The sequence below is a fragment of the Amia ocellicauda genome, chromosome 9 (assembly GCF_036373705.1).
Source record: "Amia ocellicauda isolate fAmiCal2 chromosome 9, fAmiCal2.hap1, whole genome shotgun sequence".
Lineage (NCBI taxonomy): Eukaryota > Metazoa > Chordata > Actinopteri > Amiiformes > Amiidae > Amia > Amia ocellicauda.
This window is the reverse complement of record NC_089858.1, coordinates 13,791,179-13,805,972: the sequence shown is the minus strand read 5'-3', so window position 1 is coordinate 13,805,972 and position 14,794 is coordinate 13,791,179. Positions and strand designations below refer to the sequence as shown.

At 44.5% G+C, this 14,794-nt stretch overlaps 1 protein-coding gene across 3 annotated transcripts in view; it reads right to left on the bottom strand.

Moving 5' to 3' along the window:
• npdc1a (neural proliferation, differentiation and control, 1a) overlaps positions 1 to 10,859 on the bottom strand; it is a 32,609-nt gene extending 21,750 nt beyond the window's left edge. Inside the window, exon 1 of one of the 3 annotated variants that reach the window (XM_066713269.1) lies at positions 10,431 to 10,859. In XM_066713269.1, coding sequence (XP_066569366.1) covers positions 10,431 to 10,533 — 103 coding nt within the window. In that variant the 5' untranslated portion in view covers positions 10,534 to 10,859. The remainder of the gene's footprint in view (positions 1 to 10,430) is intronic. The other 2 variants (XM_066713268.1, XM_066713270.1) reach the window with 2 other exon arrangements.
• Positions 10,860 to 14,794: the final 3,935 nt, after the last annotated feature.

Below are 14,794 nucleotides of genomic sequence, written 5' to 3'. Positions count from 1 at the left end.
TGTCAGTACACTACACTGTCACTGCACTGTCAGTACACTACACTGTCACTGCACTGTCAGTACACTACACTCTTACTACACTCTCACTGCACTGTCAGTACACTACACTCTCACTACACTGTCAGTACACTACACTCTCACTACACTACACTCTCACTGCACTGTCACTACACTGTCAGTACACTACACTCTCACTACACTGTCAGTACACTACACTCTCACTACACTCTCACTGCACTGTCAGTACACTACACTCTCACTACATTGTCACTGCACTGTCAGTACACTACACTCTTACTACACTCTCACTGCACTGTCAGTACACTACACTCTCACTACACTGTCAGTACACTACACTCTCACTACACTGTCAGTACACTACACTCTCACTACATTGTCACTGCACTGTCAGTACACTACACTCTCACTACACTGTCAGTACACTACACTCTCACTGCACTGTCAGTACACTACACTCTCACTGCACTGTCAGTACACTACACTCTCACTACACTGTCAGTACACTACACTCTCACTACACTGCCAGTACACTACACTGTCAGTACACTACACTGTCACTGCACTGTCAGTACACTACACTCTCACTACACTGCCAGTACACTACACTGTCAGTACACTACACTCTCACTGCACTGTCAGTACACTACACTGTCAGTACACTACACTCTCACTACACTGTCAGTACACTACACTGTCACTGCACTGTCAGTACACTACACTCTCACTACACTGTCAGTACACTACACTCTCACTACACTGTCAGTACACTACACTGTCACTGCACTGTCAGTACACTACACTCTCACTACACTGCCAGTACACTACACTGTCAGTACACTACACTCTCACTGCACTGTCAGTACACTACACTCTCACTACACTGTCAGTACACTACACTCTCACTGCACTCTCACTACACCACCGCCATGTAAGGGATCACACCCCGCCCACTGCTGTGAGAGGCTGACTGACCAGAGGGGCGGGGCTGGATTTGCATGTTAGCTATATTTAATTTGCAAACTCCACATTTAACATTTATATTTTACATTTATATTTAGACTAAATATTTATTTTAAAACTAGATGTTTATTTTGTGACTCAGAGATTTAGGATTTAAAACGATAAATATAAAACGGAGATTAATAATTTAAGTATTTCTTTAAAAAACAAAATCTTTATAAATGTGGAAAAACCGGCTTAAGCATTTACTAAATGTGGGAAAAAAAACACAAGGTTTAAGTTAAATGTGTAAAAAAAGACACTTGCTATTTTACATTTGGCGCCCCATAGCAGGCAGCAATACGAATCATAGGCAAAACACGATGTAGGATTTTAAATAGGCTTATAAATATCATGTATAATTTCAGTTTTATCCAACATTGTCCGAGAGATGCGTTTTTCACAATTTTTCATTAGATGTTGTACTGTGATCTGAGCTTGCTTGTCGTTTGGAGACAGTTTTTGTTTGCTCATATCCAAGTCAACATCTTCAGCAAACATTTACTGTTTTTCTTTATTTTAATTGCTACAGTGAATTTTGAAAATCGATTAAATTAACGTTTCAGTAAAAATGCGCCTCTATGCCATAGTATACGGTAATCTTCAGTCATGACAAAAATAAACAATCAAAACCATGGATACTCAAATGCAGCCCAACTTTCAAAAACACTTTGTATTGGTTATGATGGTTTTAGTAAAACGTGTATATTGGTTTATAAGCCCTATGTTTCTCAGTGGGGGTGTGTTTGTTTCACCGCTGCGTCGGACACTTCCAGCGAAAACTAAAAAACTAAAAAACAAAGGTAAATAATTATAATAGCGACTGTAAAACCAAAGAAGTGTGTATATATTTATTGTTTGAAACCTGACGAAGGATTTTATGGTAATTAAAAAAAAATATTTAGCCAATAATTTGAGAAAATATATCGGTGCATTATCGGTGGAATATGTGCCGATATAGATATTTCTGTAAAAGGTCTATATCGGCCAATAATATCAGTGCTCCGATACATCTGTTGGGCCCTAGTTACTACTGCCTGCTGCTCAGAGGAGTGCATTGCACAGTAGTGCTGAGGTCTTTGCTGCACACCACTCACCCAGCCAGGCCCTTCGCAAAGCATCAGATACACCTGCAAGGCTAACATTGTTACAAGGATCAACAAAGTATCCATCATTGGATTAATACCATTATTTAAATTACTACTATTATTATTTATTTTTATCCAAAGAAATCTCTCATTTTGCAAGACTCAGCACAAAGCAGCACAGTGCAGTGCAGGACACAAACCTAATGAAAGTCAGTCACGCCTGTTCCTATGGAAATGGTTATCGTGCCAGCTAGAATCAGAGATGGCAGGGGCTTCCTGTTTGGGTCTGGGATGAGGAAGAGAAGGGGGGCAGCTAATGGGATGATAAATGGGAGGTTGTGATGGTGGACTTCATACTCACTCACACATACACATACACACTAACACATACACTGGATGGTGTATGCACACACAATACACATACGTGTCCATTGGAGGCACGCTGTCCACGCTGGGGGGGGGGGGGGGAGATGTAGGGGGTGCATTTCCAGAAACTGAGCAGAGGAGAGGTGATCCCTATGTACACTCAGAGTGGCGGGGGTGGGGGTTGGGAACAAACTGGCCCACCTACCCTGTTGTCAGTGTTTTACTTGGTGTTGAAAAGACAGGAAGGAAATGTGAGCGAGAGAGACAAAGACAACACACAACCCTCTCTGGCCATTTCCTTACGCACAATACAGAGAGAAAGTTGGCCTGAGACTGTAATAAACAGCAGGCCAATGCAAGGTTTCATTTTTTAATTTGTTCATTTCATTTTTATGTTTTTATGGTCAATATCAGCAAGTCCCCCATAGCGAAAACTGTATCGCCAAACATTTAATATCCGCAAACAGGAGCTCGTTAACGGACGCAATTAACTCTGCCCATTAACCCACTGCATTATCAGCAGAAGTGCATCACCGCGGCCATGTGACACAGTACTCAGCGTTTAGCGCAGCTGAACAGGAGGTTTCTGCTTGCATCATGGATTCCTCATTAAACAGGAAATGTACTGCAGCTGTGAGCCCCTCTAACACAAAGGACTGATCAGAGAACATCACTCAGATAGAAACCTTCAGAATCACTTCACACCAGAGAGAGGGAGAAAGAGAGAGAGAGGGAGAGAGAGAGAGAGAGAGAGAGAGAGAGAGAGAGCGAGCAGGAGGGGCAGAGAGACACAGGGAGACGAGGAGAGAGACAGAGAGAGACACTGAGAGACACGGAGACAGAGAGGGGGAGAGAGCACTAGCATGTTTGGGAAATGTCCCGTTCGCGTCTCTGTGTTTTTAGGCTGAACGTGTGCAGTGGCGTGCTCGTGTACTGTCCACTGCACTGCTCTCTGTTCTGCAAACACTCTGAAAAACAGGTGTAACCTCTTCTCTTGCCAACAGAAACATATTTTTTGTATTATTTAAAATTTGAGTTTGACTTTGTATTTGTGTATCTGGAATGGAAGCCAACTATGAAAATCCACATCAGGAACACAAATAAATAAATAAAGCAGTCCCATGTGGGATAAGAACTGCACAGTGCGTTGCGAGAAACAGTGGACAAACACAGAGAGGTGCATCACAGTAACACAGGTCCCAGCCCGGGGGACGGCCAGGGCCGAGCAAAGTCCAGGCAGCAGTGCAGCCAGGCAGTAAAACACGGCCCAAGAAACAATGGAAATATTGCATCAGGGTTCAGGGTTTGTGCTCGTAATAATGAAAGCTACGAACTTCCCCGTCCTTGTGTTTGACTTTGGGGCTGCTGTGCCTGGCAGCTGGAGCCACTGTGTTTAATGCACAAATATTTGCCAGCTGCCGACGTCACAATCCCAGAGTGTTAATAAGTGCCTGATATCCTCGCCACTCAGCTGGGCAGCACGCAGGGAGGAGAGGAATGGGGAGATAAGAAGGGAAAGAGAGTGAGAGAGAGAGAGTGAGCTGGGAGAGGATAGAAAGAGAGAGAGCAGAAGGGATGGAAAGAGAGAGAGCAGGGGGTAGAACGAGAGTGGGGGGGGTTTGGGAGAGGGAAGCTCAGGGACTGGGGGAGATGAGGGGAAGTGAGAGTGGCCCTCCTAGTTTTATTTTATTTATGTGTTTTATGAACATCACAGAGACACCAAGCCCAGTGATGTGACAAGCTCTACAATCTTGACACCCTCCCCACCTCACCTCAATCTCTTATGTAACTGGGGCTGCAGTGTGGCTGCGGTGCCAGGGCACGGGGGCGGGACAGCAGGCAAATTGACAGCAGGGACCACAGACCGAGACATCAACAGCGAACGCCAGCTCACACACTAACACACACCAACGCACGGACACACACTGTTCAACAAACACTAACACATACCAAGGCACTGACACACTGTTCAACACACACAAACACTAATGCATACCAATACGGACACACATTGCATAACATACACACACTAACGCACACCAACGCACTGATGACACACACTGTGCCACATACACTAACCCACACCAATGCACTCACACACATTAATATACACAAACACTAACGCCAGGTTACACATAGGTACAAAGAGATGCGCACAGTGACACACAGACACCCACAGATGCGCACAGATGCCCCTCCACTCTGCAGCACATCACACACTAAAATTAGCCCTGTTTTTCTGTGGAAAACAACAGCGCTATCACCATTAACTGCATGATAAGGGAGAGAGGGAGAGGAGGAGAGAAAATGAGAGGGAAAGAAGAAGGAAGAGACTGTGAGAGAGGGAGAACAAGAACAATAACTTCTGATGCCATGGTCACACATTCTGTACGACAGCAGTCTGCTTTGTGTTGTGTTGCACTGTGGTGTGGTGTGTTACTATATTTTCAATTATATCAAGAAACAGGTGGAGAATTAGTGTGGAGCTGAATGTTTAATCAATATGTCTGAGAGAGAGAGAGAGAGAGAGAGAGAGAGAGAGAGAGAGAACATTGTAGACAAAGAAAGTGAGTGAGAGATGAAGACAGCTTCAAAGCATTCAGCAGAAAAACATGAGTCAGGAACAGAGAGAAAAGATAGGGGTATGAGTGAAAGATGGGGAGAGAAAAATAGAAAGGAGAAAGCAAGAGAGGAGTATGAGAGAAGGAATGAATGAGAGAAAGAGAGAAGGAAAGTGAATGTGAGAGAGAGAGAGAGAGAGACGGAGGGGAGGGTGGATCCTGAAGTTATGCAAAATTCTCATTCATCTCTGCTGGACAGGTTGAGAAAGAGAGGAGTTGCTAAGCGACTGTACATGGAGATGAGAGTGGGGAAGAAGGACCAAACTTAAATGATAATTATTAGTTATTTATATATTTATGATTTATTTGTATATTGATTGATTTATGTATTTATTATTTGACGACTAACTCAGAGTGACTCAACAGCTGTCACAAAACACACTCAATGCACAGAGGTCATGTCTCCAGTGCTAAATGGCATTCATTAGACTACCAGCAAGTCCAGAGTACGGAGCGAGTATGGTGCGACTACAGCGCAGGGACGAGGGTCAGCTCACAAAGACCACAAAGAGCTCTGCCTGCAGGGCTGGGGCTTTACACATTATACTGAATATCTCTGGGTTTTGTAGCTTGTGTGTTGGACACTGAGTGCACACACAGAGAGAGAGAGAGAGACAGAGAGTGAATGCAGCAGGGATTTGGATGTGGAGAAGAGAATTCAATAAAAGTGAGGGAGAGAGGCAGGTGAAGAGAGATGGAGAATGGGGAAGGGTATTGCAGCAGCACTCCTAATGGTGGAATGTATCACCAGTGATTTAAAATCCACTTAAATAAACATAAAACCTGAAACAGCAGCCCTGAGAGCCGGGCCTCCTGTGTGCCGCCTGTGTAAACACTGCTGTACAGTGCACAGCCCCGTAACACACACGGTGTTAAACATTAATCCCATTGTGCTCCCTGCAGCAGCGTCGCCGCCCCGGAGTCAGCAGTCACAGTGGCTCCAAGAGGAGTGTGTTCTCATTCTGTACCATTTCACCTTGACCCTCGCCCACCCCACCGCGTCCTCGGAGATTCAATACGGCTTAGCACCCAGCCCCGCCAGGTGCTGGAATCCCAACCCCCCCCGAAACACAACCTGAACCGCAGCCCGAAATGGCAAACCTGTAACCTCAATGCTCTAAAAACCCTAACCTTGGGCCTAACTCTGACATTCACTCACAAACTCACCATGACCCAGAAGCCACACCTGACTGGACTCCCTGGGTGTCGCAGAGTTGCAGGGAGGCTCCTGTAGGATCAGGGACAGTTTCTGTGCAAACAGGTGGAGCCAGTTTCCCAGGTTGATTAACACCACTGTACACACACACACACACACACACACTGCACAGTACACTCAGAGACGCACAGTACAGAGCCATTTTCACACTACACCATCTAATCCTGGGGTGACTTGCCCTTGAGTTCAGCCCTGCTTGCGTTCACCTTGGCCTTGCACTACAATACACGGGTTACGATTCACATTAATGTTTTCCAACCCGAGGTGAGCGCTTCGTCCCATTCTGGAAATCTCCACCCCAGTCTCTAAGAGAAGGGGCAAGTTCCCCCTGGTTTAGAGTTTCGTCTCAGGCTGAAAATTATAATTTGAAAGTGCTTGATTTTCAACCCAGGTTAAACTGTCTAGTGTGAAAGCAGCTGAGTACACATTTACACTCTCTCACAAACACACTCACACACACAGGCAGCAGGCAGGAAGTTACTCATTAACAGACTGTGGAAATTGTGCGGCTGTGGTTTTCCAGCATGGTGACATGGGTCGGCTCGCACCACAGAAGATCACCTTGCTAGAAAATACCGAACCTCTATAACTGATTTATGACATGTTACCGCGGGAGATGCATCTCCGCCACCTGCTCTCTGTCAGGAGGTTGACCCCAGACTGCTCCCACAGCCCGACTGGGACAGGCGCTACAGAGCTGATGGGAGACGGAGGGAGAGAGGGGAAGACACAGCCCTATGAAGCTCTCCCGATCCCAGTTGCATTCGAGCCCCTTGAGTACAGAGTCCTTCAATCAACAAAACCACCCTCTTAAGGAACACCTTGCCTGCAGTGTGTGCTGAAGCCCTCACACCTGGGCAGCGGGCACCTGGGACTTCTCCTTCCTCTGCCCTTCAGATACACAGAGCTGCCGTCTGTACAGCGCTGCTCCTGTCACCCCGGGCCGGGCAGGATTACTCTGGGGATTAAGTGTTCAGACTGGCTGACAGGTCTTCCCAGCACGGGAGCAGCTCGGCTCATCCCAAACAGCAGGGATGGGGGGTTGGGGGGGGGTCTGTGGCACTGTCAAGCATGCAGTGGTCACACACAGAGCTCAGGGCCAGGCAGCCAGAAGTGCCTTTTCACACTCACTCACACTCACACTGACACTCACAATGACGCACACCTTCAGTAAATTCACAGTTATTTTTGTTTAAATTCAGTGAAGCGGGTCACGACTCACATCCCTTATTGACCCGTGACCAGCAGGTGTCCCAGACCAGGGCCACAGCTCCCCGCTAACCAGACAGCCCCACTGGCCCTGACACCAAGCCATCTGACGCCCACAGCAGCCATCTCAATAATGGTGCACCTGCACAGTCCCTGCCTTCAGGGCTGAACGTGCAGATCGGAGATTGCTGGCTACAGGTTTCTGGAACAGCTGGGGGGCATCTGAGTGAAATGATTGGTTCAATTAACTAATTAAAGGCTCATGTGGAATGAAAAAACAAAAAATAAACCAGCAAATACATTTTCAAAAAGGCCTGTACCAGAGTCACAGGCTGAGAGCAAAAAATCACTTCTATCCCCTGCCCCCAACCCAGTTCATACTCTCCCTCTCTCATCTCTACCTCCCTCTCCCTCATTCTGTGGGGTTTCTCTCTCTCTTCGCACTCTCCAATTAAATCTAAATGGAATAAATAAATCAGGAAGAAGGGAAAAGTGAATGAGGGAAAAAAAGAAAGAAGAGACAGTAATGCAAGAGAACGGATGATCAACACCTGACCAGACATGCTGTGGTGCTGGAAGTGAAATGAACGGGCAGTGGATTTAAGAAGAAATAAAACATCTGTATCGGGCAGGAAGGAAGCAGAGAGTGTTTGTATGCAAGTGAGACTGTGTGTGTGTGAAAGTGAATGTGCGTCTCTATCAATGCGAAAAAAATAGAATGAAAAATAAATAAGCATGTGATTAAAACAATACAGCCAAATCTGACCGGTGAAGTCTAATTAAAAAGAAAAGGTGTCATGTCAGTAAAATAAACCGCCTATTAGATTCCACCCATGAGGAACACATTCATTAGAAAAGCCCTTTATAAAGAAGGCCTAATTAATTAACTTTGTGACGAGCCAGTGCAGAAGCAGGCACAGGTCGCACTCACACTCACACAGCCTTATCTGCCACAGTGTGGGTTCACCTTTCCAAATTTAGACGCAATCAACACTCTGAGAGATAGACAGGTCAGGGTCGGGGGGGGGTTTGGGGGGTGGAAAAAGATCAAGAAGGCAAAACAGGGAGAAGCAGGATGAAGGGATGAACAGAGAGAGAGAGACGGTGCTGTAGTGCTCATGTGTGTCCTCAGGGTTCGGCTCACACACTCGGACCCCAGCTCCACACGGAACACCAGCTGGGGATGGCCAGCATTCTAGAACACCATGACACACACTCTGACTCTCCAAAACACGCATACAGACAAGTGAGCAAAACCAACAAACAAACAGAGAAAGACGGCATTTCGGTGACGGTGACAATGACAAGACAGACAGACAGACATAGGGAGCGACAGCTGCAGTTTAATAGTCGAGTTAAATAACATACACACACCCCTCCAGATCTCAAGGTCCGCAAGGTCGTTTGTTTTGTGTTGCCATGTGTAGCTGAGCTCTTAATTGTCTAATTGAACTTGTTAGTTGATTATGTGGATCAATTTAATATCTGTTCCTGCTGCCTTAAGCTGCTGATTTAAACAGACTGGCTGCGCTGAGCTCTGCAGGAGCGGCACGGGGACGGGAGCACTATTCTCAGGGCGATTCTATGACAAACCGAGTCGGACAAACCTGTGAAAAGATCTAAATACCCAATCACCATGCTCTGATCAATCACAATTCATTCACAATTAAAATGCAGGTGTTAAAAAAAATACTCACAGACACAACTATAATTATATTATTATTACTATTATGTGTGTATGTGCATGTCTGTGTGTATACACTGTGTATGTTAGTTTAACTTTTTATAAACTACGCTCCATATATTTCAATATCCCAGCTTCCTTGGCCCTGCTCTGGGAGACAAACTGGTGCAACCTTATAAATGTTAGGAGAGGGAAAGAGAGAGAGAGAGAGGTGTGGGGGAGATATCCTGTCTTTCACTCTTTCATTTATCCAATACAAGTTATCTCCCGTCACAGCTGTTGTTCGCTTTGTAAAAGCAGAGCTGAACAGTATGGAAGGCCTGTGTGTGCATGTGAGAGAGAGAGGGGGGGAGGGAGGGGGAGTATTTATCTCCATTGTTCACATCCCTCCTTTATTTCACCAGCTTGTTTATTTTTTCAGTTTTTATTTTATGTCCTCCAATTCTTTCCTTGAACGGTAAGACACCGGCACAATGGTATGATACCAGCACAAGATCTGGAGCTCCCTGTAGATTTCCAGGTGTCTGTCCTGCTGGGCAGCCTGGGCCCTGTATGTGTTATGACAGCGACCCTGTCACTGTGCGGAGCCGTGTCAACACAGCGGCTGTGACGCCTGCTGTTCTCATGTGCAGCCCTTTCATGCACGGCGCCTATGCGCTTTCTTTGTAGCAGAACCAGGTGTTAACGCAACGCAAACGCAATCTTTACACGGCATCAATATGGAAACAATATAACATACGGGAAGGTGGGAAAACAACGCACGGCATAGCAAGCTCCCGCAACCTAGCAGACATGTCAGCAGTCCTCCGCCAGTAATCCGCGATCAGAACTGTTACGCTGTTGCACATTTTACAATCGTCCGTAGCAACAGAAGGGGGTCGTTTCTTCGTCAAACAACACATACACACATCATCATCATCATCAACAACATTATTATGAATCAATACTAATCAAAGCCAATTCTTATTCATAATAATAATAATGTTTCCAACGGTTAAGCCACATTTTCCAGGGAATGCGGGTACCATTTTGAACAGGATACTGTACAACACAAGAGACACCACGGGCTCCGTTAACGCTGCGCATACGATGTACAGGATAATACCGAGCCGTCATTACGGACGCCAACACGACACGTCTATGGAGAGCAGCTGTGCAGTCAACAAATCAATATAAAAGAATGAGAATAATCATCATCATTATCATCATCATAGTCGGTGTCTTACCTGACAGGCTGTCGCTGACAGTCACTACAATCGTGCAGACCCAGAGCCCGAGCAGCAGAGAGGACCCGGGCCGGCCGCCGGGAGCTCCTAAGCGGGGTAGCATCCTAGGAGGTGGCGTCCGTACAGCGGCAGGTCATTTCCCCATCCCTGCGAGGGGCACCGCGCACGGAACCAAGCGGCTTAAAAGAATTACAACAATAAGAATAAAGCCGACGTCACCAAAGACCCCCCACCCAGCCACCCCCGAAGCGCAACGCGACGCTTGTGTCCAGTCCGGGACCCCGCGGTGCTGGGGGTGTCTGTGTGCCGGTCGCAGGGCGCTGCTGCTGGCGGCGCTTCGGTGCGCAGTGTGCGGAGGATGCGGAGCTGCGCGGTGCGTGGCGGACAGGCAGGACTGGGCAGGGGAGCTGGCGAGCTCCCGGCTGGAGAGAGAAAGAGGGAGGGGGGCTGGGGGCACGTACAGTGCTGTCGTCATGACGCTCGCTAAACCGGTTATCTCAGCCGGTAACGTCAGCCCGTGAGCAGCGGGTGACAGTTAACGTGCCCCCCAGCCCCGTCACTCCCAGCCCCCCGCGCTGCACGTCCTGTGATGGACGCCTTCGTCCAAGGTGGCTGACAACCCCGACTGCGTTAACGTCCTAAAGACTTCATTATTATTATTATTATTATTATTATTATTATTATTATTATTATTATTATTATTATCATTATTATTATTATTATTATTATTATTATTATTTCTTGGCAGACGCCCGTATCCAGTGCGACTTACAACATAAGCGCAATACAAAGTACAATAATACAGTTAAGTACAAGGCATCAAACAGTACTAATTCAAATTTACATTAAACAAAGCAATTCCAGATATAATACATTTTACAACTTACAATTTATACAGTTTAGTACAGTAAGTGCGGACATACATCCTGGAAAGTAAAGCTAAGTGCCGTCAGGTACAGTCAAGGGTTACGGGAAAGGGAGCAAGGAGGAAAATCAATCAATAATGCAAGAAGCATGGAAAATGCTAATTTTTCATATTTTATATTATTTTTATTTGTGTTATTATTAGTCGTGTTCTGTTGTAAGATCGAAAGTCAACCTGCAGTGAGGATTTAAACCGGTTCAACCAGATGTCTGTCTTTAAAGTAGCGGTCAAATACGGCCAGTGGTTCCCTGCCCTGGTCCTGGGACCCAGTCTCCAGTATACCATACACACGATCACCTATACCTCCTGCACCTGCTGTTATACTACAGATACTAACCTACTATACGTTTCCACACTACTCCTGACCTAACTATCTGCTACTACTACTATTACATCAAGTACTCTCACTAATGTTAATCTGTACAGTGGGGGAAAAAAGTATTTGATCCCCTGCTGATTTTGTATGTTTGCCCACTGACAAAGAAATGATCAGTCTATAATTTTAATGGTAGGTGTATTTTAACAGTGAGAGACAGAATAACAACAAACAAATCCAGAAAAACGCATTTCAAAAAAGTTATACATTGATTTGCATGTTAATGAGGGAAATAAGTATTTGACCCCTTCGACTTAGTACTGATCACTGTGATCAATTATAGAAAATCATTTAAAATATATTCAATGTATTATTCGTTTTTGCTAGGGCCCCCCCTAGCGGTCATGGACCGTAGCAAAAACTAATAATACATTGAATATATTTTAAATGATTTTCTATAATTGATCACAGTGATCAGTTTTCAGGTTGGATTTTATGTTTGATCATGGAATCAAACATAAAAAAATTGCCATCGGTTTGATCTTGATATACGTTGGGTGAAACAGAAAATATATATATTTTTGGATTGCGATTATTATAATATAATGCAAATTATAATGGAGGGAAAAATACCAAGAACGCACCAATGTGGTGCACAAAAGCGTACACATAAACTGAAGAAAAACCAGGCACAAGAGAAAGGTATTGTACCATTTGATTATTCTTAATTTGTATTGCTGTATAGTAGCGTGCACATTAATTGTGTAGCTAAACCAGATGGCTTTTTTGCGTTACTTTAACTGGGCAGTTCAAGTTCACCTTACCTGCCAGCTGCCACCAAATAGCGCTTTATTAAAACATGGTGGCAGTGTATTTGCATCTGTAGCGAGTTTTACCTTGAATAGGATCGGCAAGAGTTTGTTATTTTTTTTGCCTCAGTATAAATCTATACTATAACACTGCTACCTACTTCTGCAGCATCAATGATCAATTTATCTAATTAGCTAGTAAGTTAAAATCAGTAAATGCGATTTGTAGCTTCGTCTAGGTCAAATCGAGGGATGTACCTTCCAAGGAGGGTGCAGGTGTGTGTCAAGGAAAGATCGCGCTAGTTAAAAGTGTAGATAATTCATACATATACAATATACTGTACAAAAGATTTTATGCAGGTGTGAAATAAGTAACTTCCTCACCGTTTTATTCCTCCTACACAGCTGTTTGTATTTCAGTGAATGATTGTGTTTCAACCTACGTATTGAATTGATGATCATTAGCACCTGTTTGGTATAATTGTTAAATCATACACCTGACTGTATGCCTACAAAATCCCTGACTGGGTGCAAGTGAACCTAGAATAATTGATGCTGTTTTGAAGGCAAAGGGTGGTCACACCAAATATGGATTTGATGTAGATTTTTAGTCTGCTCACTCACTTTGCGTGGGTGCACTATTTAGTTAATTGATACATATAATCTATTAACATGTCTATTTTTGAAAGCATTCTTACGTTACAGTATTTTTTCACACCTGCCTAAAACTTTTGCACAGACTGTATATATTAAACATATTCTAAAATCACTGAAAAAAAGCAAAACGCAAAAGCCGAAAATATAACGAAGCTTATTTAAAACTGGGCTTTTTCTCAGCATTAACTGCAATTAAAACAAAATACCACTCCCGACTTTCTTTGGAAGATGACTGTCTCTTCCGGTCTAAATTACAATCCCGAATCCCCCTATTTGTGCATTAAGTTAAGAAACAATTCTCCCACTGATAAGGTAGGAATAATTAATATTATAGGGAATTAATCTATCATTGGTTTGTGTCATGTTTCTTAAATGGTTGTAAATTTAATTTTAGCTGTTTCCATTTCTACTGTTTTTGCTCTCAAAATGTATACTTCTGCAACTCATACTGATCACGGACCTGGGCAGTAGTAATGGTAATAAACGTACAAGTAGTTGGATCAATTTGTTTATTAAAATACAAGGAATTCAATCTACATTTTCATATTACTGTTCTCTCTGTGTCCGTGTGAGTGTATTTAACTGTGAGTGTTAATTTGCCTGTGCATTTGTGTGTGTGAGTCACACAATCCCTCACCCACACCTAGGAGGGTTGCTGCACGGGTGGTGGGGCCAGGGTGATGCACTGCCCCCTCCTGGGGGGGCTGGGACAGACAACCTGAAGGGACAGTATTAATTAGCATACACGCATATACACAGAAACCTACAACTAAACCCAACACCGCTATATCACTGTATATACAGGCACATGCTCAATGCTGCCCTCTTGTGGACAAGGTGGAAACCAGATTACAGATAGGTGAAACACACAGAACATGCCAGTCAGTGCAATGTCTGTGCAATTAACCTTCAGGTTTCTGTCATTTACATTGTTGTGGGCTTAAACATCACACGGTAGTACCAGAACAGCACTTGTACTCAATTATTCAATAAATATTAAGATTTTCAGATCCTGATTGGTAAACCTGTAGCTAGTAGCTGTGTCCTATGCTAGAAAAGGCTCGGAGACCCTGCTGCAGACTGCACTGCTGAGGAGCTGAGATTTGTTGAAGCGCTCCTGGCATCACTGCAAAGTGTGTGTGTGTTTGTGTGTGTTCTCTCCAGACACACTCACACAAAGGCAAGACAATTGTAACCAGGACAATGGTAGTTGGAACTCTGATCTGTGACACACAGAGCCTCCAGACTGTTCAGTGTCCTATTCTGTCTTTGTGTGTCTGTCCGTTTGTGTATGTGTGTGTCTGTGTGTGTCTACTTAAAGAGTGATCCTCCTCCCCCTCCTCTTCTCAGATCACACAATCGCTGCACTTCCTCAAGAAAGAGGATTACTTTTTTGTGACTTTTTAACAACCTTTGTTGAACTTAGAGGACAGAACAAAGAAAATAATAAAACAGTCGAATATATGTAGCTGTTCGGCACAAAGAAAACCATTAGCATTCTTTAACCCCCCTCCCCCTCCCTCTGTCCCTGTCTGACTCCACCCTCCAAACCATTATACCCTACACAAAACATACAGAAAAGATAAAAAAAAGCCTCAAACAATCAGATCTTCAATAAAAGTCAAAAGCCTGCAATCCAAGCCCCACAACTCCACTG